General features: G+C 39.8%; 1 protein-coding gene and 1 long non-coding RNA gene across 3 annotated transcripts in view; one reads left to right on the forward strand and one right to left on the reverse strand.

The window, feature by feature from the left end:
* The window catches only part of LOC135501088 (vacuolar protein sorting-associated protein 53 homolog), a 34,088-nt gene that overhangs the window by 6,280 nt on the left and 3,753 nt on the right, over positions 1–24,055 (reverse strand). The window contains exons 10-18 of one of the 2 annotated variants that reach the window (XM_064792858.1): positions 23,860–23,982; positions 23,597–23,691; positions 23,117–23,365; positions 22,805–22,855; positions 21,848–22,084; positions 21,564–21,642; positions 21,077–21,225; positions 20,877–20,946; positions 20,638–20,723 (exon numbers count right to left, since the gene is read on the reverse strand). In XM_064792858.1, the coding sequence (XP_064648928.1) occupies positions 20,638–20,723; positions 20,877–20,946; positions 21,077–21,225; positions 21,564–21,642; positions 21,848–22,084; positions 22,805–22,855; positions 23,117–23,365; positions 23,597–23,691; positions 23,860–23,982 (1,139 nt within the window). The remainder of the gene's footprint in view (positions 1–20,637; positions 20,724–20,876; positions 20,947–21,076; positions 21,226–21,563; positions 21,643–21,847; positions 22,085–22,804; positions 22,856–23,116; positions 23,366–23,596; positions 23,692–23,859; positions 23,983–24,055) is intronic. The other variant, XM_064792869.1, reaches the window with a different exon arrangement.
* LOC135501090 (uncharacterized) lies at positions 179–19,042 on the forward strand. The gene is made up of 3 exons (XR_010449553.1): positions 179–605; positions 15,343–16,672; positions 18,334–19,042. It is a non-coding gene; the product is annotated as an uncharacterized LOC135501090 (long non-coding RNA).

Consider the following 24,055-nt stretch of genomic DNA (forward strand, 5'->3'; position numbering starts at 1 on the left):
AAGTGAATGCCAATTTCAAGGGTGGGAGCCATTTCTTTGTTTCCCAAAAACTCAGACTCCCACCCTCGAAGGTCTGCATGTTTCCCAACCATGATAGCTCTATGCTCCCTCCAGACATTATACCACCATCTACTAATACATACTTTACATATCACACCAACGGGGAAACGATCGGACACTTTACAAATCAGCTTGTTACAGCTTTAATGAGAAAGATGATGGACGTTGAGATCACAGCAGTGCCAGAACAATCAATAGAGGTCATTGGAACTAAAACCAATCGAGGAGAATAACTGAGCCCTTTGTAAAGCAATCATGCTGCGCGGAGACACTGATTGGTTGCCCACAGTCGAGCATGCCCTGAACGACATCGATGCTTCCGACTGACATTTTCAAGTGAGGAGATTGTAACATTGTGGTGTTCGGCCGGCAGCGACAAGTGGTTGTAGCAACTTTGTGAGGGACGTGCCATATTTATGCAATCATAGCAGGAAAAGATGTGATGGAAGGAAATTCTGTTTCATCTAGTAAATGCAGGACTCAAGCTTTTTACATCTGTGGCAACTGATTGGATTTATCTCATTTTCAAATTGCCTATGTTATCGGTAAGTTTTTTACTGCTTTGCTGAGTTATAAGAAACTTCCAAGTCAGCGTGGCCTAGTCGTATAAGTCACAAAGTTATTTTCTGGTCAAACCATCACAATGAATGTCAGTAGAGTCTCAATGAAGCCCCATTTCATTGCGATTTTGAAGTCATATCAGACCGGACCATGAACCCAAAACTTTACCTTACTTGCTCTCATTGGAATGTTCTGACACCTTGGCTATATTGACGCTGCAAGCTACTTCCAGGAATTTGATATTGGTTCCCTTATTGATCTCTTAGTGAAGTAGAATGACTCATATGTTGATCATATCACAACACAATATAACAATTATCACCCAGTTATCAGCACAGTCAATATATGCCCCCATGAATATTGGTGCTTATAATGTGTGGCTTGTTATAACTGATCCAACTATCCAAATGATGACAATCAGGAAACAAATTACAACAAATAGGCCGACTGGCTCCTATGTAAAGGCTTACTCCATGAAGCTAATAAGGCATGCGCAAACCCAATGCCCCACCCCAGCTCTAAATTTGGCCTGCCCTTTTTTTAAAGTTCCTAATTCTTGGTATAACCAACTGTACATAAGAAATAGTCCCGACTTGGTATTGACACCATGACCATATGTTAGGAGATGGGCACAAACATCATTATTTTTGCTTATCGATTTCATCTCGTAGCACACCGACCGCCCTGCTCATTTTCCCATGACATGTTCATGACTAAGCATCCAATACCCAATACCATATCAGCTATAATTTTCCTTTTTCTGTAACACTATCAACTCTCAATACAATACTTAGCTTTACTATCGTCATTTATTCTCAAGTAATGATTTATACCAGTGCAGTGTGAATCTCAGTGGGATTGAAAGATATGGATTCTTCCAGACAACTATAAGTTACTGTGTTCTTCGAAATGGAAATTATGTGAAAAATTCCAATGATTTTGAAATATAAACTTGCCAATAGAAGTATACATGTACATTGCAGCGAGATTGAGAGAGGAGAAGTTGCTTCGAGTATCACGATCCAGAATGGAAATAACCTGAATAGATGCGCATCTAAGACGCGTCATCGATTATTGTTTTACCAGATATTGTTTAATGGTGGTGAAACTGGTGATAACGGGTTGCCAAGGTTGATGGAACGACCTCGAGGGGATACTGAGGGCAATTTGTCAATGGTAAACAGTTAAGATATAGCCTTGGCCTGAAGGATTTCAGAACTAGTCAGAAGGGTGATTAACCTTATTGGAAAATGTTGTTATTAAAATAAAAACAAAAGGTTTATCTTTGCCAGCAAGCAATACTTGTATCAGAAGAGAAAAGTGAAAATGGAAGCATTTGACTTGAAATAACGGTACTTGTCAACTATCCAGGAAACTGATTTGTTCCATTTGCTTCAGACTTGCTCTTGGAAATTTAATTAACTGATAGATAGTAAACAAAACAACAAAACTGCCAACATCGGGAGCAATTTCTTCCTTCAATACATCTTGAAGGATGTTTGTCTTCTTCCTTTCAGCTTAAGACATTCCTGAAGAACCATTGTTGAGTGCTCATAAACACTACTCTTGGAGTTCACGCTTCTTCAGTTTTACCAATATCAACAAAAGTTTTTCATATGTTCTCCTTCCTTATGAGTTTTCCCAGAAGGCAACAAGTGGATTCTTCCTTTTGAAACCACTGAAATTGCCTTCAATTGGCCAACAGGGACTCATTAGTTGCAGCAGAAACATCTATTCTAATGGCACTGCGTGTCGAATCTGACATGCCCTGTTGCAAGCAGTACATTGTATATCGGAGTGGTTACTGACCATACATCAATGCCAAGTGGCAAGACATATTTGGTGGCAGTGGGAGAATCATACACAGCCAGTAGTTTTATTGGAAGACCCCTGCTTCAAGTAGGCAGAAGAGAGCAATGGCAATGCATTGGCAATCACCTTAGTTTGATATAAGCCAATATATCATTGATGCCCTGAAGTCAATGAGGCTGAACTGGGATCATGACTCATTGACCAAAAGGTTATGCGGCTTGAGAATTATTATTCATGCTTTATAGGTCCAGGCAATATCATAAAAGAACTGAATAGTGCAATATGCGCAATGACTGATCATTGATAATGCAGTCAATGAGGCTGGACTCATTTTTCTAACTATCATGGTCAAGCGTTGAAATCATGAAATGAAAGAAGCCTCGTGAAACTTGGGGGTTAAGAATAAGATGTGTGACCAGTCGCAGCAAAACCAGGGGCATGGAATAAATTGATGTGTTCAGATTTCCCAAACAGCAGAGAACAGTGAAATGAACAACTATCTCATGCTCCTAAGCTAATGATAGAGCAACATGCACCTGGTTTCGCTGTATTAACTCACCCTCTGTAACCTGAAGCTACTGATTTTAATGTTCATAACACCCCACCTGATTATTCTTCAAAACAAAACGTAATAACCACATATCTATCATTTCACAGGAAGCCAACCAGAAGAGAAATTCAGGCATCTACTGCTTCCATTTATTGATGACTCAGCATCTTTTTGTGTTCAATACCAAAGAAAAAAACAAAACAAAACAGCTCATTACTCAGGAAGCAAATCTGAGGAATTCAGGCACGTGCTTCATCTAGTTTACAGCATCATAAGTAATGGAACAATGATTCCCAGACCTGGGGGAAGGATTAGAGTTTGTGTCTTATCACTTTCATGGTGGAACAGATTTTCATCAATTCCTTGAGGCTTGATGGTGACAAACTGGATTTGATCGCAAGGTACAAGTACTTTAACAGGTTCCACAAGGGGTTTCAGCCCTATGAAGGGAATCAGTTGGCAGGAACAAATAGGTGTCAAGCCTCGGTGCGTTGATACTATTCATGCTTGTTTGAGAAATACCAGTATATTTATAGCCTAATGAAACACAACTCCAGACACCTGAAGACTACTAGTTGGCCCCCCTATAGCTCCTGCCTATAGTACCCCTTTAAAGTGAGGATAAGGTCAGTCTTTTGATGGCTGGTTGAGTTCCTCTAGTGACAACACACAGGAAATAATTAGGAAGCGGTGGCTGGTGCGAGGCATCTTTGAAGCCACAAGGGTTCTGGTCAAAGACAGTGAGAACTGAAATTTATATTGGTCCTTTGAATTGTGAGTATTTTGGGCCACAGGTGCTGGTCTGGGCATTATTTCCAAATGGTACGCGCAATATCAGCCAGGTTCCCAGTTGCTTGTATGGCTAATGTGCCAGTATTGGGAAATAGCAAAGACCTCACCATTTTCCTTGATGATATCGAACTTTTTTGTTTGCTTCATTCTCATCAATTTATGGCAAGAGTCTCAGTGTCAACACCAGATGTTGCACAGTGTGGATATGATATGAGGATGTCTAGAATGTGCATTGATAGATGAGGCTGTCACACCACTGACACATAAACTATTTAGATTACTGCCAGAGTTTCTCTCAGATTTTTGAGAACGGATCAGTAGTCTTTGATGAGGTAAATGTGATCGAGGATATTTTTCTCATCCCAATGTTGATACAAATATAACACACACTTGCACTGATTTGACCATCAAACAAGTGAAATCACTTTAAATACTTTTGATTGACTTTTGTCATTATCAAACCATCCATACGTAGAAAGATTTACTGTCATACTCTCTGAGGAAAGAAGCAATTATGAATAATGGATTCAGAACTCGATAAAATACATTGAGTTTATCTCATGCAAATATGGACCACTTGTTGTGATTAAGAGAGCTATGACACGCTGAAATAATTATAAAATGTGAGCGGGGAGATAATCGTATTGGTGATTGATCCCATTTTGAAGTTGCTGATGCAAAAATGAATGGAAGTGACTGTTAAGAGTGAGTGGCATGTCACTGATTCTGATGATGTTGGCATAAGGTAAACCCATTTGGTGGAGTGAGAGGGACAACTTTGCCGGTATTGTTTTACCTGATACTGGTATTGAATGAAGGGTTTGTTAAAAGGTATGATTCGGATGACTAAGCTCAACATGAATTGTGAAACGACTTGTGATGTTGATATTGTTTGAAGTTAAATGTTGGAGTTGAAAGAGATCACTTGGTGTGGTACGATTTTGAACAATGGTTTTGATGCTGATATTGGGTTAAGCTGAACCATGGTTGTGTAGCTTAAATAGACCACATGGCTTGAGTTAGAGCAGCACACTGTTGATATTTGGTTAATGTAAGTCAGGCTTAGAGCTTTGGAGTAATTTCTCCTCCACTAACAGCAGATCTCAAAGATGTACCAGACTGAACGAAGCAGAGAGTCAGGTAATTTTGACAAGAGACCGGAATAGGAGAAGTCAAAGGAATCTCCATTCTCTTGGCAAAAAGTATTCAAGATCACATTACAACACAGCCATCTCATTAATCAGACAATCCACCCCTATGACGCTGGCACGCTAGAAATGATAGGAATCTAATTTGAGTCTCAGCACCTTCGTTTTGGATGACATGGGGAAGTTATCAAGATGGAATTAGTCACAATGACATGAGATTGGTGGTAACTTTTAGCACGCACTATCATCCACAGACATCTACGTGAGCAAGGGACCAGCTATTGACCAAGTTTAAACAGAATATCCAGGGTCTCTATCTTTGAGTGCCATGTGGAAGAGACATTTGAATCAATAAAAAAAACATGGGATGACAATGGGGAGATTAATTGAGGCTGTGTGCCTAACAAAACATAAGGGTCTCTCTTTTGTACAGTCACAGGAAGAAAAAAATCGGAAATTAATAAGACTCGGAGACATTAGGATGTCAATGGAGAGATAACTGTCCCTGCAATCCTATTGGCCCTGCAGACAAAGACAGACATTATCTTCTAATAGCAGTGCTAACAGCAATATCCCAGAGGCTATTTTTTGAAAAAATGATCTTCAGCTTGGAAGATAAGTTTTCTATATAAGCTGGCACTGAGTGGCAATTTGAGAAAACATATCTCCTCTTATTTGTACATGGTTTCTCAGTAATGGATGTCATACATGTATATTCTTGCAGATTAAGACTGAGAATTAATATAACATAATGTCATCCGATATCAATTATTCGAAATGATTTGCTCAATACATTACAAATGAACATGGAAAAGTACTTAGTTTACCAGTCCGGGGTGAAATCAATCTCGGACATATCATATATCGGTCTAGGTACTTCAGTGGAACGTCAGAACATCACTTTTCAATCAGACATCACAAATATGGATATTTATAGCAGGATCAACAGATGATAACGTCTTATATGCTTTCAATTAACTAAATCAAAGATTGCTCTAATGTGTGTCCTTAGTTGACATGAGGAAGGATTCTAATCAATTTGCTGCTTTCAGACCAACTAAAATGTTTCTTCTTTAGGTTTGCCACCCGACAAGCAGCTATATCTTAAAATCATATCATTCCTTACACTCTGCTCCTGACTAATACTAGCCAGTCGATCAGTTGCTATTAAAGATGTTCATGTTTCCCCAGAGAAACCATCTCCATCAAGTGTTTGCCAACAAGAGCACCCAATATTGAGATAGGATATGGACCGGATGTGTTCTCTCTTTACATTGACCTCAAAATCGCAAAAGAAACCAATCTTCAATCAATACCGGCTACATCTTTCTAATCATTGGCACAAAGTTTACTCATTACCAACATGTCCACAGTGCAAGGCTATGAAGATCATCAATCTCCAGCCAATGTTGGCTTGACAAACAGAACCCTGATCTTGCATGGCAATTAGGGTCAAAATAAAGCACAGCACAAGCTCCTGATTAAAATCACTGTGATTTGACGTGTCTGTAATGGATTCTCTCAGAACAAAAACAGATATCTTGTCAGTTGGCAAAACTGATTAAACCTGGGATTGATACTGCTCACAGATCACTGCAAGCACTAACTCTTTCCCCAGGCACATGCGATGACTACTGCAAACAAGTGAGTTTGGTTGGAAGACTAAATGGAAGTGATCACTATTGATGGTCACAGTGACTTGTCTGCAGGAAGCTTAAAGGTTTCTCATCCGAATTCGATTCTTATCAAATATTTACCTTCGTCCAATAGTGACTTGGTCAATTGGGAATGGTCAGCTCAGATTTTCTCATGTCCAGGGTCTAACCTAATTTCAAAGTTCTTATTTCCTAACTAATGTTTGGCCCTCCTTGAGATCAACAGTGACTATTTAATTATGGTTGCAATTGCTTGCTACTCAGACAAAGTGTCAGTCCCAAGGCTTTCACTTGGCTGCAATCTGATTTGGCTGTTTCATTCGAATGACTTGAGCTAATTCTATCTTGGTTCCTGCCAATCTATACCCACCTCCCAAGGAATATTCATCAAGCAATTGACTTATCGCTTTGGAATCCTGTAGATCTGCTAATTACATTTATAAACAACCTGTGACAATACGTGATTAGCATAAAGCAATTCCTCACACCAGTCAGCCACTTCTTGTGCAGAACTTACCAGTAAATGGCCTGGAAATACTGGATCACAAATGAGGGAGAAACCTACAAATCATTTACAGTACAGTTGTGATTCTTACGGCAGATTAAGCTCTCTCCCATTTGAATCAGGCATTTTATCATAACAGAAACAAATCTATAATTAAGCAACACCATTGATGCCCCACAGTATCTAAGAACGAAATCTCTTTACCATATTTTCCACGTAAATCGTTACACCTCATTTGCCAGAACCATGACAACCAAACCGGAAATTAAGCAAAACTACGATGAATCTAACAACCTGTTTCTTTAGTCATGTTAGTGTGGTTTCAGCTATTAAAAAAGCCCATAATCTGATTAAGAGATGCCCAAAGAATGCTATTAGCGCTGAACTATCATTATTTGAACAACACGTTTGACAAAGCTGGAGCTGCGTTTAAATTTATTAACCAAGGATGCTGACAGCAATCTGTCAACAATGAACGTTTGAATTCAGGCTTCAAATTTATATTCCAGTCAGAAAGATGGAATAGTAATAAGGTTTGACAGAAATATTTGATTGGCATCAAGCAATTTTTCTATGTTTTTATCTCATATTTCATTGAAAACTGACAGCTGATTGATTGAAAATGGAGTATGACCTGACACCTAATGTTGATGAGATTTCTGATTTGCTGGTTAAGATTGTAAATAATTTACACAATGACTTGACTTGAATATCACATATCAATAACCTAAGGTGGAAGAAGCATGCCAGAAGAAATCTAGAAAGTTTGTAATTCCCAATGTCTTCAGGAAAAGCGTAAAAAGTAACCTCTGAACAAAAACTTTGGTTCCAGTTCCTGTGATTGGCATCAGCTGATGTTTTAAGCCTAGAATCTATTCAACATGACTGGGTTGAAATTATAAGTCATTTGAATTGATGGCAGAAATTCAAAACGCAATTTCTTCCCCAAGCTTGGTTTTGATACCTATCATTAGCATCAAATAATTATCAAGGCTTGCATCCATTTGAGCTGATCTAATCTAATTTGATATTCCAATCACTGGGTGACAGCTGTCACAAAAGACAGATTGCGCCAGGAAAGTTTGAGACCAAACTACCAATAATTGATGCAGCAAGGATACGTTGGTGATAGATCCATTAGATGTTTCTGATTGCACATCGGATCAGCGTCTTTTCTTTCCCCAGAAGCAAGAGAGATTTGAAAATGACTTATGTCAGAATATGGCTCAGAGGCGCCGAGAAAATAATTACTCCTCACAACTGCCAATATGCAGGGTGATCCTCCCGATCAAGATGGGTCAACTATGGTTGAATGGGTAACCTGTAACTTGACCAGAGGCATGGGCTCCTGTCTCTCAGGCTCCATGGTAGACAATGCAAGTTGAATTTGATTCTAATCAGTGCATCAGTCGATGCAAACTCTGTTCCTCACCATGTCAGGGGTCACCACTAATTCTAGAGTTCTGAGCAAACAGTGGTTTTCCCACTGACTTCCTGTTGACCAGAAAAACATGCTGTGTTGAATACATGCAGACTTCCCAGAAAAACCACCAGTTCCACGCATTCATTTGTGGCTGTCTAATGAGAGCTGATCATGAAAAGACGGACTACTGATACATGTAGAACTACTAATTGGAATGTGGCAAGTGTCTAAGGGGCAAGTACACGACATCATGACTGTGTTAAGAATGATGGCTGCCAAGGAGAGCTTAGGGATTATCATATTATCAGAATATATAGAAATAAGCAATGGGCTCTTGATCAAGGACATGCCTCCATGTCCAAAGCCCTTTAGAAGCCTGACCAGCATTCCCTGAATGGCTTTGAGAAAGCCATCCCAGAACAATGGGCTGGGTCATTTCCGTCAACACAGGTAACAACTGCTCGTTAAGCCATTTTAGAGATCGATTTTCGATCTGGGTCTTACATTCAATCATTTGCCCCCCATGCATCAGCAATCGAGCACTTATCTTGTTCTCTGTTTAATCCCCCATTACCGGTGTTGTTCGATAGGAATCAGCGTCTGGGGGAGCGTTTGGCAGATATTGCACACCATCTCCACTATCCACCTCAACATACAGTTTATGGCATATGGCTGTGTTTGGAAGGCGACCCCTGAAGTAATTTATGACTTTCATGCTTCAAGTATGTTTGCTTAACGGATCCACCTAGCAAATTAAAAAGTCAAGTTTTCATAATATTATCAAAATTCATTGAATTTGACAGTTGTGTCAGAGTCACGAACAGTTATAAGTGCAGACTGTGTTGTCTAATTGAATTCCGGATGGTTTTATCTTTCAAGGAGGTTATTCTTAAAGTGCCAATGCGTTATTGAGTTGCCAAGTCATATAATGAAGTTATGAGCTTATACATCAGGATTACTTTGCAGCCAGCCAGAAATCAATGGTTGTGAGAGAGTAGTGAAATGTTGATTACATTTCAATGACGTCAATGGAGGAATATTCCTGATTCTGAGACGATCTTGATTATAATTCCAAATATCAAATCTTTCAAAGCACGCACCAACACTTTTTAGCAGAAGATAGAGAAATTATGTCATAAAGCTGGAAGTACAGACTCTCTAATGTCAACTAACTGTGGTCAGTGGCGTGACTGGCCAACTACAATTATGATAAATGCAACCTTTGTTCGTCCGATCAATAGGATGGTTGAGAACAGCAACTTATCACATATCTTCATACGCATTATGTAGAAAGCTGAGAAATTTTGTGTACATTTCGACCTGTATATGTATAAGGTTGCGTGATAAGTCCCTGATCTCAATTGCCCTAACCTCAGAATGACTACTACAAGTAGAACATAAAAAGAACCGACCAGTTTAATTTGTACGCCATAAATAAGATTGAAATAGGATTCTTTTACAGTCATGGGACTTATGGTTGACTCCACCAATTTGCTTTACCCCAAACCATTAATGCTTGGACTGTTATTGGATTGTAGGCTTGTCGCAGTAAATCTGACATGTCGCCCTGGCCAAGAAGACTTATCATCACCCGCCTAGTGGTCTTTGATGGTTATTGATAGAAGCTTAGGACAGGAATTGCATCTGAATGATCGGAATGTCTGTTGGCCAAAACAAAACGACAACAGAATAACAATATAAGAGACCATTCTGGTACAATCCTATAGAGAAATTATACCAGCTCGACCACAAGAATAGCTGATTATCTTTACACGTAGCCTTCTCTTCTTTCTCCTGAACAGACTGTGGTCATAATTTAACAATTTCCTCATTGAACACTCTCCAAGTTTCACTTGCGCACTGTTTTTCACTCTCGTTTGTGTCATAACGATTTCTCTTGGTTAAATACTCTCAGCCAAGAAACTCAGCCTCCAGCGTGAATGAGATACAGGGTTTTGATGTCTGCAACAGTTTTCTCATATCACGTGAGATAAATCACGTCAGATCTAGCTCATTTTATTGGGATTTTCCTTTCTTACAGTGAAGTAATCCTTTGCATCTGCTTTGCCAAAAAATGGAATCCATCGAGGCTTCCTTTCTCATTTACTTCCATCAAAGAGTAAGATGTCCTGACTCGATGGCTTTATAGAGATTATCAATCTTATTCAAACGGAATGAGGCAATTTTTCATGCTTATCTTCTTTGACAAAGTGAAGTTTCCATTCACGATCGAATATGAGGCAGAAACTCCGTTTTCAAACCAGTTCTGTCTGTTTTATAAATGAGCCTCGTAAAACTTGCATTACAAACAAAACATAAAAACACCTGGAACAGTAATCATGTCATATCTGACAATACCACAGAACCTTTCTCTCTCGAGGACACCCTTGGTATAGGGGTTCCACTACGCTATACAAATGAAGCCATACATTATGTGTACTTGTAGCCAGTATGTCTTATCTAACATTCTTTCGCTCCTCTGTCACAGCTTGCTTGTCTGACATCATGGCCCACTTGACCTGACCAGGATTTGTACGGCTTTTTTACAGCCGGCTTCCATGTTCAAGAGAACCCCAAACCAATTATTGCCTAATCTTAAAATCATGACATGGCTCGCAAAAAGACGGCCGTGGGTGAGACATGTCAGGCATGTTCAAAGGTTTCATCACCAAGGAATTTCTATGTTCGGTCAACTCAAGGTTAATTGGTTCTCTGCAGCTTCTAATGAAATACCAATCTAAGATTTATCAGAGATTGATCTCTACCAAAGTAATCATTCTCGGACAATACATACAGCTATGGAGGTTAGATTTTCCAATTTCTCTCAAACACACCACAAGGTCTGTTAGGCTATATGATGAAACATTTTCCAGACGACAATGCTGGTTCATTAGTCTCTACCCTTAAAGATACAACAGGATCCGGGCAGATTTATTAACCACTAATTGGTATATTGATATATATCTATCACCGTCCCTGTCCGTGTGGTCAGCTAACAAGGCTGATGAATTAGATTTCCATAAATCTCATCAGTCAAGGTTGTTATTGCGGTGAATGATGAATTGTGGAACTGACAATGAGCAATTCAGACAAAATCTCAAGGAGATTGCACCCAGAACCTGCATTTCTCACACTTGTCTCATCAATTATCTGTATAAACCAGATAAGTATCCTCACTGGGACTAAATTTGAGTTCTGTGTGTTCAATTGTCTGTGAAATCCTCCCAATCAACAGCTTGTCACATAGGCTACTACAAATCAATATGCTCATTTGACTGCCGAGGTTGTTAGAAAGCATGTTAGCTCATAACATCATGTTGTTTCTAACAAGTGGCAGTTGAAAAAGCTATACCCTCACCCTCATTAGAATGGCAGTACTCTCCACATTTAGCAGGCATGAAGAGGCTGCTGTTGTGAGCAGCAAAACAGCCGCCCAGCAATATAATCAAGTGGGCTTCACAACAAGTGGGCATTCTCAAGTTGAGACGACATCCCCACCTGGCACGTCCGGGGCCAACAAGATACTGAACAAGTCAGCAGAAGTAAACGCGCACATGCAGAGATATCCACCCTATAGACTGGAGTGTCAAAGTCTTCAAGGATATGACACCGCAGTTGAAGGTACTAAAAGGTCTCCGGACTTGGTGTCAACGTCTTTTTCCAACGGCACACAATTTCCGATTCTCAGGAAGCAGACGTAATGGAAGAAGAGCATCAATATCCCTCCCCTGGCCTTGGGCATGTTTGGTTTACGACTCCATACCAACACATACAGCGAAAAGAAGTAGGTAACCAATAGAAACTATAGCCTAAAAACAAAATAGACCTGTGGCCAGAATATTAGGAAAGGCACACAGAGGATAGATGCCGTCATATTTTCTTTTCAACCAAATAAACGCTAAGCTTTTGCATTTCAAGTGCTTCCAAAAATAACATCGGCTGTAATATACGACTTAAGAAACTATTGCATTTGTAGGTCTTCCATATCACTCAACAGATTCTGCTTAGTGTTTCATTTCCTTCATCAAAGCTCAGGCTGTAACCAGCTTGTGACTCGATTCTTATGCTAAAGCACGACTTATATTAAGTAGCTTTGGTTGTAAGATAACAGATGTGTTGTGGGCATGCCATTTTGATGATGAATGATCAAGTATTAACACCATTGAACTCCTTATTCATATTTCCATCTTGTCAATACCCTAGGTTTATGCATCAACATAGTTTCAAGAAGGATTGGAAAAGCATGGTGCCTCCAATCTCCCTAAAAAGACGTCAAATGAAAAGAAAACCTGATTCAAGAGAAATCTATGCGGTATTATACAGCATGAATGGCATCCAAGAGCGCCAAGGAGTATCATTACACAGTAAACTGATCAGACAAGTGGGTCTCTGAGCTGGTTGTCTCGACATTTATCACGATGCACAACTCGCCACCCTAGTTCAATTGAAGAAGCGTGTAAGCTTTCTTTTTATGTCAGGTTAGTTGATACCGTTATGAGAGATGTAGTCACGATCTCGGATATTGTCCATCTGAAGTTAATTATCCACATTCGTGACAACAATACAATGTGTCCAAGAACATGCCGTTATCACCAAAGACAAAATATCAAAAGTTAGATCACACACTACAGTGAATAGCCATCCATAAATTTGGTATGCGTGTGATCTAACTTATCAGTAGTCGTGCGGATGTAGTCAAGATGATGACATATTCAACCAAGGTCCCCAGGTATTTGTCCGTGGACAACATACAAATTCATATGTTAAATCAAGCATCAGGAACAGGACAGCCCTATCTTGTATGCGTTTCAGTGATCCGGAAACTTGGCCGTTAGTCGCCTCTTTACCTCACAAAGCTATGTCTGCCTCAAACTGCTGCCAATAAAATCTATAGCCTAATTGACATTGAAGTGAACTCCTAGTTCGAACCAACCACCTGTTATTTTTACCACCAGATTAAAGCAAATATCACAACTAAAGAAATAAGATGACTCATAAACCCTTCAGCTGGCTAGCTCCCCCTTTTGGCATCTACCAACAACAACTTCCAGAGGTTGGTAATATGAGTCCAATGGTTTGAGCACAATAATACCCCAACGTCCCAGGTGGAAATCTTGAAGCTAGACTCTCCCAGTGGGCTTCCATAGGTTGGCAATGTGAATTTAACCAATGTGATGAGCTTCCTCGTATTGCATGTTTATACACAGTTGATGCCAGGGGCTACTCGGATTAAAAAATTATCAAAGCCACAACTTTAATCAAGTGCATGAAAACAAGATGATTGATGTTTACACTCCATTGATTGGAATGCACGAGGAATCCAGGGCACCACAACCTGGAATTATTGCAATCTGCCAGGTTGGAAATCAGATACAGGGCGGGATATCAAATACAAACAATACAGATGCACTCTCAACAACATCTATCTGTTTGTAAACAATTCTTCCCAAAGGGACAACAGTTCTTGTATCAAATGTTGAAGCGAAATTCTTAACTTCTCAAAGCACTCCCAATTAAACTCTGAAATGGTCAGCTGAGCTTCAATTTGATTGATAAACAATGCGTGGAACTCGGAGTTCGATGTCCATCAAGGCTGTAGGGATTTGAGGCGGAAGAAGTTGAATTGAAGTTTAATGGTTTGTGCGTGTACCCTAATTGATGAGGTCTGAAGGGTACAATATCAGCTAAAAGTTAAATTGATGTTGTACTGAAGACCAACTATGCTAGATGATCAAGTAGAATTCTTGACAGCATTCTTGTTCAACTAAGATCTTGAAAACTAATTCAAAGCCAAGAGTCAAGTCCCTTGTGACATTACCAGCTTTAAACAGTCACTGCTGTGAACAGAAGTGATGTAAACTTGAATACACCAACCATTACTGCCCCTTTGGGAGTTCTACTCAGAAAGCACAAGTTGGAGACATTCTCTTCTGTTTCCACCCCCAAACATTGCACAAATGAGAATAGTAAATGGCCAAATGCCCAATTATTCTCATGTAAAACTGTCAACCTGAAACTTCCTCAACATTTAATTCATCATCAGTTCTCACTTAGTTTGAAAGTCTCCCCTCTTCCGGTAGTTAAGTTGGCGATGGCATATGACTATTCATTCAATAATCCCCAGGGGACAGTCAAACCCACTTATTTCGCTTTGAGACCAGTGTAAGATAGTGTTACCAAGCCCCAAACCAACAGGACGCATCCCAAAGGAAGGCAAAAGGCCAAAACCAACAAGGACAATCGAATCATCTCCCAAATACATGATGGTAAATTCATGTCTTCATGAATAATGACCACAGATCTCTAGTTCCAAATGGTCAGTCTTTGATTTCCATCATTAATCCAGATAGTCAGTATTCCATTCCCTATGCAAAGCATATACTACTAAGCGCAGGGCAAGGATTCGGAAATATATCCAGTTTGACATGTTAAGCGCACTCTCTCTCTCTCTGAAATGTAATTCAGTTTAAACTGTAACTCAACAGGTGTGAAGGAAAGTATTTATTTATTGCCTGTGGATGTTTCAGCCCGATTAAATCATGCCTGCCTGCAGTAACTCGGCAAGGATAAATCATATTGATTACAGGCGTTTCAATGATATACAGCCTTGAGATTCGGTGCTTACCCAAACAGGGCACGATCGAGTAATCAAACACGCCAGTTATGTCACAATTTGTCATGATCACTGTATAGAGTGTTTTGTCCACAGCAGATCAGCAGCTGTACGCAAGCATGAAATTCATCAAAGATTTACACAGCTTTGTTGGTCAACATAGTTTTTTGTTTGACCGGTATTGCCATTTTATTCATTCAGATTATTTATTTTTCCATTGCAGGTGCAACAGCTCTACACCACAACAGATTGGCAGGGTACTGACAGATGATCACCTGGAGGCAGCAATTTCCCAAATGGGTGCAATAAACGTAACCAGTTGGATTATTGCAATCAGTGGACAAGTTTTTCTTCCTGTGACTGACTGGTGACTGGCGCTAGCCCAGCTTATCAACCAGTTGGAGTCAGTTTTAACGGAAGAGCAGTGAACAGCGCAGCCATCACATTTGGCACCGCTATGACAGTGAGAGGTGTGAAGGAATTAATTGTCTATCAAAGACACAAACACCGCTACACACCATTGTAACATGTGTAATGAATGCCACAGGCTGTTGAAGTCATCACCACACACCACTGTAACATGTGTAATGAATGCCACAGACTGCCGCAGTCATGGCAGACTGTTCAGTTGTAATCTCCATTGTGATAAGCAGACAACAGCTGAACAATCAGCATAGCAGTTCGTCTGCTTTGGTTACTGGATACTGACAATCAGTTCAATAGAGGACTATGTAAATGGAATAATAATCAATAACTTTATCAATAACTTGAGATATGAGGTCCAAGTATCAAAACCGCATTGGCACTTTCACTCTGACTGCTTTTTAGAATTAATGGTTAGACAACTTCTTCCAATCATGAAAGACATTGCCGATGATTATGTGCCAAAGGACAACAAGCATGGAATCTTACCAGCCATAAGATTGGTTGGAAATATATATCGTGACGCTAAGTATTGGGATTAACCATAAATGGAATTTCAGGCAACAAACCTGGTCACAACTGGATATGTCAAGGAATTGCTAATCATACTGATGATAAACTTATAAAGCAAATACCATAATAGTTGTCCCTACGTGAAGAATTTCCGTGTCTGCGGAAAGAATTTCTGCACCTGTCGATGTCAGTAGATGAAACCTGCTGCTTCATTATTGGACATATTCTGGGAATGTTAAAAAATTCTTGTGACAGCTAGATCTACAAGTAGAATACCATACTAAAGCTGTTGTAGAGAACGACGCACTAGGATTACTTCCTAGCAATCATCACTGCACATCTTCAGGATAGAACTTATTGGATGTGAGGAGGCTGAACTGTAGGCGATGTTATTGTGACTGACAGAATAGTGTCATTCTAATTCCGCAGTAACAAAATAAGAGTGGTCAATATTGAGCTGGAGAGAAAGATCGATGCAGATTAGAGGGTCAACAGGCCAATGATTGATATAGGATGCTGACTGTCGGTGGATTCATATACTGAGAGGAGCCGGGCATCGGAGACGATATTCAGCAAGAGGTGGACAAAAATAGAGGGTGGAGTACCACAAAACACTGGTAAGTCTTTGTCTCACAACAAAAGGATGTTTGGATGTCATCCTAAATGCAATTTGTGTGGAAATTTGTTCCAACCACAAAAGTTCAACCAACCCCTGGGAAAACAATGCCATGATTTTGAAAACCTTTGTTAACTGACGCTGAAAAGTAATCCATTAGTTTGGTTTTAAAATCTATAAACCAATAAAAATAATAACATTTCTGTCGAATCCAATCCAATCAAACTTTTTAAGTTTTTCTTTCTGATGGCATTTCATCAACGCTATCAACAACCTGCTGTTTGCATTACATTTATCAGATTTCAGGAACAAAGCACATTTTAATTAAGAAAACGAACTGCAAGCTGTCACATGGTTATCATGAGCAATTGTAGAGACTTCACTAATAATGAAACGGCCAGGGGTCATTGTGCTCACTGTCTAGATATTTGATGGTTAGGAATTCACCCTGGTTAAGAAACATTCTACATAGAGTATAGGTCAAATCGTTACTCGGAGTACTCCCTTTAATTCACTGCTGATGCTCTGTGAAGAGAATGTAAAATACATCTGTAAACCAACTCACCAAGTTGTCAGCATAATCAGCCTCTCAGATTGGTATTGAGAATTTTGCTAAATAATCCTAAATTTGAGAGCTAAATAATCCAAATTTGAGGAGGCCCTGAAGACACTCATTTTTACACACACTTCAGCCCAGTTCAAATCATGGACTGACCCACAAAACTGTTGGGAGCTAATTGCTCAATTGAGTGTCAGAGTCATGTGACCCAAGCTCCCCACTTCATACATTCATATTCATACACACTATAATCAAAGCCTTTCAATTTCTTATTGAAAGACTCTGCTATAATCCAGTGAAATGCATGGACTAAGCCCCTAAACAGTTGGAGTTAATTGATCAATTAAGTGTCATGTCACCAAAGCTCCCTACTTCATACATAGTAATACTGTCAATCATACAAGCCATGGTTAGTTATCAGAAACCACCACAGCTACAGAGCAAATGCTTTTGTATATATATATCAGGATACCCATCAGAAAAGTGCTATAGTTACACTCAAACGGCCAATTTACCTCTTTGACCTTGAAAATTAGGTCAAAGCAAAAACACAGGATATATGTCAAGCAGCCTTGCTTATGAGATGCATCTACAGTAAAAAATTCATGATTCTAGCTAGCAGCGTTCATAAGATATAACCAAAAATAGGTTTTCAAAGATCGCCACCTATATGGCAGACAAGCAGTCAAATTGCGCTAACTTTCATTTTGAAAGAAGGTCTTGCCTAGGGGTAGGCCTACCCACACACCATGTATGAACCTTCCACGTAAAGTGGTTGAGAAACAATGATGATGATGACAGACGCCACGGTATCATATAAGCTCCCCTGAATGGTGAGCAAAAAATGCACAATTCCATCTCGTGTTGGAGCAGAGGTGGTCTATTTTTATTACCAAATAAGACCTTTAAACAGGCAAGCGAAGGTTTAATTCATAGGTTGAGCATGGTTCATGTACCATTGCAAATAAAGCCAATTTTGATATCACAGTCAGCACAGCTTGTTCGAGCATTTATTGCCGACCTTCAGCAGTGATAGTTTTGTACTCTGTACAAATACTGTAGTGAAACAGCGAGATTGATTGATTTCACTTTCATATTTTCAGGTTCATTCGACTGGATTACATCACACCTTACGGAACGAAAGGAATCAAGTATGGATCTGTCTATGCTAGATCATCACATCATAGAGAACTTGGAAAATAAGACAGTCAACTGTTCAAACTCGGATTTAGAACATATGACCATTGGAATATACGCTCAATTAAGATTCCAGGTGTATTTCGTGCTTGTCGGGCTGATATGCTGCTTTGGCATTGTGGGTAATTCATTGACGGTTATCGTGTTTCACAAGGATAAACAAAGCATAACAACGGGATTTCTGCTCCAGTGTTTAGCAGTTAGTGATATGGTGACATTAAGTTGTATGTTCTTGCATCAAACGTTACCAGCATTGTACCCGTACACTGGTAAACTGCAAGGATACTATCACGTATCAACTTACATCATTCCATATATCTGGCCTCTCCGGCTGATCGCCAATACATGCTCATTGTTTATTATCACAATCGTAACAGTTGATCGTTATATCCGGGTTGTCCTCAGTATGACCTCATCAAAATGGATAAAAATTCTTAAATATACGAAAACAATTTTAGTAATTGCCATAATGCTGGCCATCGCGATAAATGTGCCACGATTCTTTGCTCTGAAGTCTGAAACTGTTCTGGATGTTTGCAGTGGAGAGTATATTCCATATACGAATCTTACGAAATTCTACGTCAACTATAAACTTCTTCTCTATACGATTGATGTTTTCATCTACCTGATTCCATTCATTACGATGTTGATATTTAACACCAAACTCTGCATAAGTGTGTATCGGGCAAACAAACAACGGACCAAGGAGACACGTTCAAACAATATTACACGCAGCATCACAATCGTTCTCATATCTGTCGTCATGGTTTTCCTAATCTGTGAAACTCCAATAAGAGTGTATAGACTATTATTACTCAACTTAGCTCAAGTTGAAGAAGACACATTTCTGCTCACATCTGAATCGGGGTATTATTTCCAACTTGCTAGTGATGCCCTAACGACTGTGAACTCATCTGCCAATTTTGTGATTTACTCAATGGTTGGACAGAGATTCCGTAAGATACTGAAGGAGGTTTTCTGCAGGTGTGGTAAGAGGTTTAGGTTCAAACCCATACCATCTGTATCCAAGTCAGGCATAACTGACCATGACTCGTTGTAATGATTTCAAGCTTGCTGTTGTTTTGATTTAACTGCTTAATTCACTTACTATGAAATAACTTCTTAAGAATCAATGGTGCCCAGTCATGAATGGTAATACTGAAAACCAGGTAATGTTGGTGCAGCCCAAAATTTGCGAAAATTGTTAATATATTAGAGCTTTGCAAGTTTAATGTTTGTTCATGCCTCCCAAATCACAAAAACCTAAAAATAACGGCTGCGAAGATGACCCGGTTTTTTATATTCATTTTTATAAATTAAATCTTCGCTTATTTATATTTTGACATTTTGCCCATGTCATTCTGAGACAACATCCAGACAATCAATCACCTCAAAGTACTTTCTGCACAATTTGCTTTTTCGGGTGGATTTGAATCATTCTTTCAATTGCTAAGATATTGTGTGCGGGAACTGTAGAATAACAGTAACGCCAGCAAGGATGACTGCACCTTACTCTGACTTTCACTCACTGAATATTGTCATTTTACCTGGAACAGTCAGTGGTATTAGGATCCATTGATAATGGACACAGTGCTATCAGTATCCCTTGATAATGGACAGTGTGCTTACAGTTTTGTAACGTTCAGTGAAACGTGTGTTCGTCCAGTGATTTATGATTAGAAGAACTTGTATTGTGATCAGTAAATTGTCATAATAAATCATTGAAATTACTAGTTCTACTGTAGTAACATATGTCACTTCTACAAATGAATGTAGAACCTCTCCAAAATGACACCCTTGGGATAGAAAACATGTTGTCCTTAATTGGGAGATGTCCTGACTACAGAGGTACAATTCAGTGGAAATGACCAATCTGGGACCAAGTGCAGTCTCCTTGATACAGAGGATGTCCTCAATAGAGAGGTGTCCATGAGGGGAGGTTCCACTTAAGTGCTTTTTAGTTAAATTGATGGAGATTTTGCATCTACATTATTGAATAGATATTGCTCCCTCATGAAATCAATAACAGGTAAATGAGCTCAGATTTGTTTGATTCAATGGTGACATCTATGAGGAGCTCAGGGAAGCTCTCAGAAAACCCATCTGGTCAAAACAGTGTCAACCTCAGGATCAAATGTATGGAGACCGAGTGGAAGACAACTTGTCTTAATCCAACAAGTCGGAGTGAGCATGAAGATGTATGTGATTACCTTGCAGGAGCTTTCCTTGGCACTTGAGATCCTAGTGACGGCAGATCAAGAAGAACTGTCTTCAGTGAATGTGTGTCTAACAGCAACTGGAAGGAGATAAAGCTTTGCGAGTGAATTAAGCAAGACCAAACCCAGGCTCTCTAGCAGGACCGACATCACATATCTTGATTTTCAAAGCTATCAGACGTACTCTAAGAGACACTGTCACCAGTGATCATCCACTGTATATGCACACCTACCTGTTCAGCTCCAACTGTGCTGATTGGCTTACACTTGTAGAGACTGTTGATAAATTTCGGGATAAATGAACTGAAAAACAGAATAATACCAATTAGTGCATTGCCATAATGTTTACAAGGCTCCTTGATACGGCCAGTCGGGTAAAATTCTGAAGCAAAACAATGTCCGAGAACACCTCTAATGTAGTCAGAGTACTTACTTGGCAAATTTATGGCAGAATTGAGTGAAATATTTCCTCGAAGATGCCAGGTTGTCTCTGATGTACGGCAGATTCTGTTTGAGATGTGATATGACAGCCGTCACATAGTTACTCTGGTCGCCCACACTCTCGACATTCTGCCATTGTAGCTGGAAACAGAACGTAGAAAATGAAACATAATGCAATGATAAAGGATGAGAGTGGTGATGAAATCAGAAACATCATGTGTTTGATACACATCACACCACACTTCTTGTGCCTTGATATGTCACTGAAAAGGAATCTTTCATGTACTATCGAGGTGAGCATCTCATCCAAGGTGACAGCAGCTAGTGATGGACTCCCTGAAGGCGTACATGGTACTGAGGTAACAGGTCCTGCTTCGTGGCTTCAGAAATTGAATCTCTCTCCTTTTGGTTTGTTCAGATAGAAGGAGGGCCCTGATGCCCATAAATGCATGTACACATTCACATAAAGCTCTACATACCTTGCTCATCGCAGTAAGTGGTGGTTCACAAGCACCTTCTAAATCTTGCACCAATAACTGAATACAGTTAGATATGACCCTGAATAAACAAGACATCTATGATCAATGATCAGATCAGCTTGAGATAATATTTCTGTAACTCAAGTCAAGGACATCTAGTTAATCCACAGGAATAATCCACCATGAATCCGAAAGAGCTGGTTGAGCAGCTTGCTGTTAAAGGTGCCCATGGATATGAAAGTGCAGAAGGCTAAATCCAAAGTCAGCATAATGGCCCTACTTACGAATGAAACATATCCATCTCTTGGCCAAGCTCTATCTTGGGAGCAAGTGCCGGGTCAACCTTCTCTTTCAGTTTGTCCTCCAGCTGCTGCGTCGTCTCCAAGCAGTATTCCGCAGTGCACAAGATACCGCAGACAAGACGCTGGTCAGACTCGGTGAACTTGGTAACCTCTCCCTCCTTCAAGATGCTCTGGATCAGACCGGATGCCGAGGTGATGCCACTGCCTTGACTAGACATTCTGAAAGATTACAACACATGCTCAAAACCAACATGAGAAGATCAAAGATCATTAGTCAGGCATTATTCCTGGTTTTAAGTAGGTATTGCTAGTCTGGTAAGTAGAGACGGATCAACAAAAATAACCTCATTAGAAGTGTTTCTGGAACCCATTGAACCTCTTATTTACATGAGGCGATTACCAGGATTGCATCCAATGCATTATGGACAATATACAAAGACTGGATTCTCACTTTTTGCAAAGCTTACTTTACAAGCTATAATCAAAAGGGTAGGAAGGTCACTAGGATACCTCAAATATATTTGATTCCTAAATAACTGCTCAACACATTATCCATTCATCATTTTCCTCAGACAGAAATTGAGGACTTCTGCTCAGGTATATGGCAATCCGAGGCCCTGTACTCATTGGCAGGCTTTCTGGACAAAACAAGAAAATGTCTCCTGATAACAAATGTCTCCTGATAACTCAGTACCTGATGTTCTGAAGTCCTCCTGCATGAGGAAAGTGGCAAATGACCAGAAGCCGGATCAAAGTCTGGCAGTTATCCAATAAAAATATGAATCAGAGAAATACTGGAATCCTTTAAACCAACTGATTGCCCAAAATTCAAAAGCTGATCCCTGTATGCTATATACTCAAAGTTGAGCTGTCCCCAGTTTTCACATCATCACCCCAAGGCAGGAGAAACGGGAGAGGAGAAGTCCAATGAAATCAAACCTTTTATAGAGTGGAAGCAAACTAACATTGCTTGAAGAGTTTTCTGAAGATCTGCAATTCAAGTTTTCACCAAAATATATGTATTATAAATAAGTTTCATTTGCTAGTGAAACTGCAGACTTTGAGCTCATAAAAAGTTTCACAAGCACACAAGAGCTTTTGACAATGTTGATTTTTGTAAGCGACTCATGTTCCGAAACATGTAGAATTCACGAGGCAAAGTATTGTCAGAAGAAAGCAGAAAACTTCATTCACTTGAAAACCACAGACATTAACTGACGACTCTGTTGATATACACAATTAGTAACTTACTTTTTAATGGGCAAGTTGCTGAGTAACAGTTTGACAGCATACTCCTTGAGGTACTTCTGGAAACACCTGGTCATCTCGAGCATGGGTAGGCCAGTACTCAGCTGGGAGCACTGCACCATACACTTCTTATAGTAGACAAACAAGTCAGCACAGCTCGGCAGAACATTGCTCACTTCCTCAGACTCGACACGTGGGATCCCAGTACGCCTGAAGTCATTCACGAAGCGGTCTACTAGCTCAGCCAGATTCCTGGAACATGGAAATTCATTTTCATAGCACAGCCTTGAATTGTGTGCATTTCATTACATATTAAAATGTCATTATAGGACGTTGACAATCGACTGACTGAATATTGATAGAACAAGTAGTGAGAACAGTCATTCCTATATGAAGCCAGGGGATCAAGGGGGGGGTTGCGGAAGAGACATTTGTCCCACTTTTTTGGGTGCCCATAGAGTAATCCTCAAGCTTGGCCCTTACCTATCTTGAGAGGCAATGTAGATATTAAGATGAGCTTCAAAGCACTTGGAAATAATGCCAATGAATGGAGATGGTGCTGGCTTCACTGCAGCAGGCTGAAACATTAGAAATTTCATACATTTTGATTGATGTCTAAAAAAGATCCACAAAAACTTTCCAAATAAAACTTTGAACTCAATCGGTCAAACTTCATCAACAAGGGCCATATGCAACCAAGAAGGAGAATGCCACAACATCTAAAACAACTGTAACTGAATCCTCACCCGAGGATCAACACTTTCTTGAGGACTCTCCAGCTCAGCACCTTCAACAAATGGATTCCCTGGATGATAGTTCTCAAATGGGTTGGTAGGTGTCGCTGCCACAGAAGTTGGTGGTGACTTCAGCTGAAGAGAAAGATTTTCAGATTGATTGAGAACAAAAGTGATGCTTTGCCTGCCCATGACCCAGAAGCTACCT

Source organism: Lineus longissimus, chromosome 2 (assembly GCF_910592395.1).
Source record: "Lineus longissimus chromosome 2, tnLinLong1.2, whole genome shotgun sequence".
Taxonomy (NCBI): domain Eukaryota; kingdom Metazoa; phylum Nemertea; class Pilidiophora; order Heteronemertea; family Lineidae; genus Lineus; species Lineus longissimus.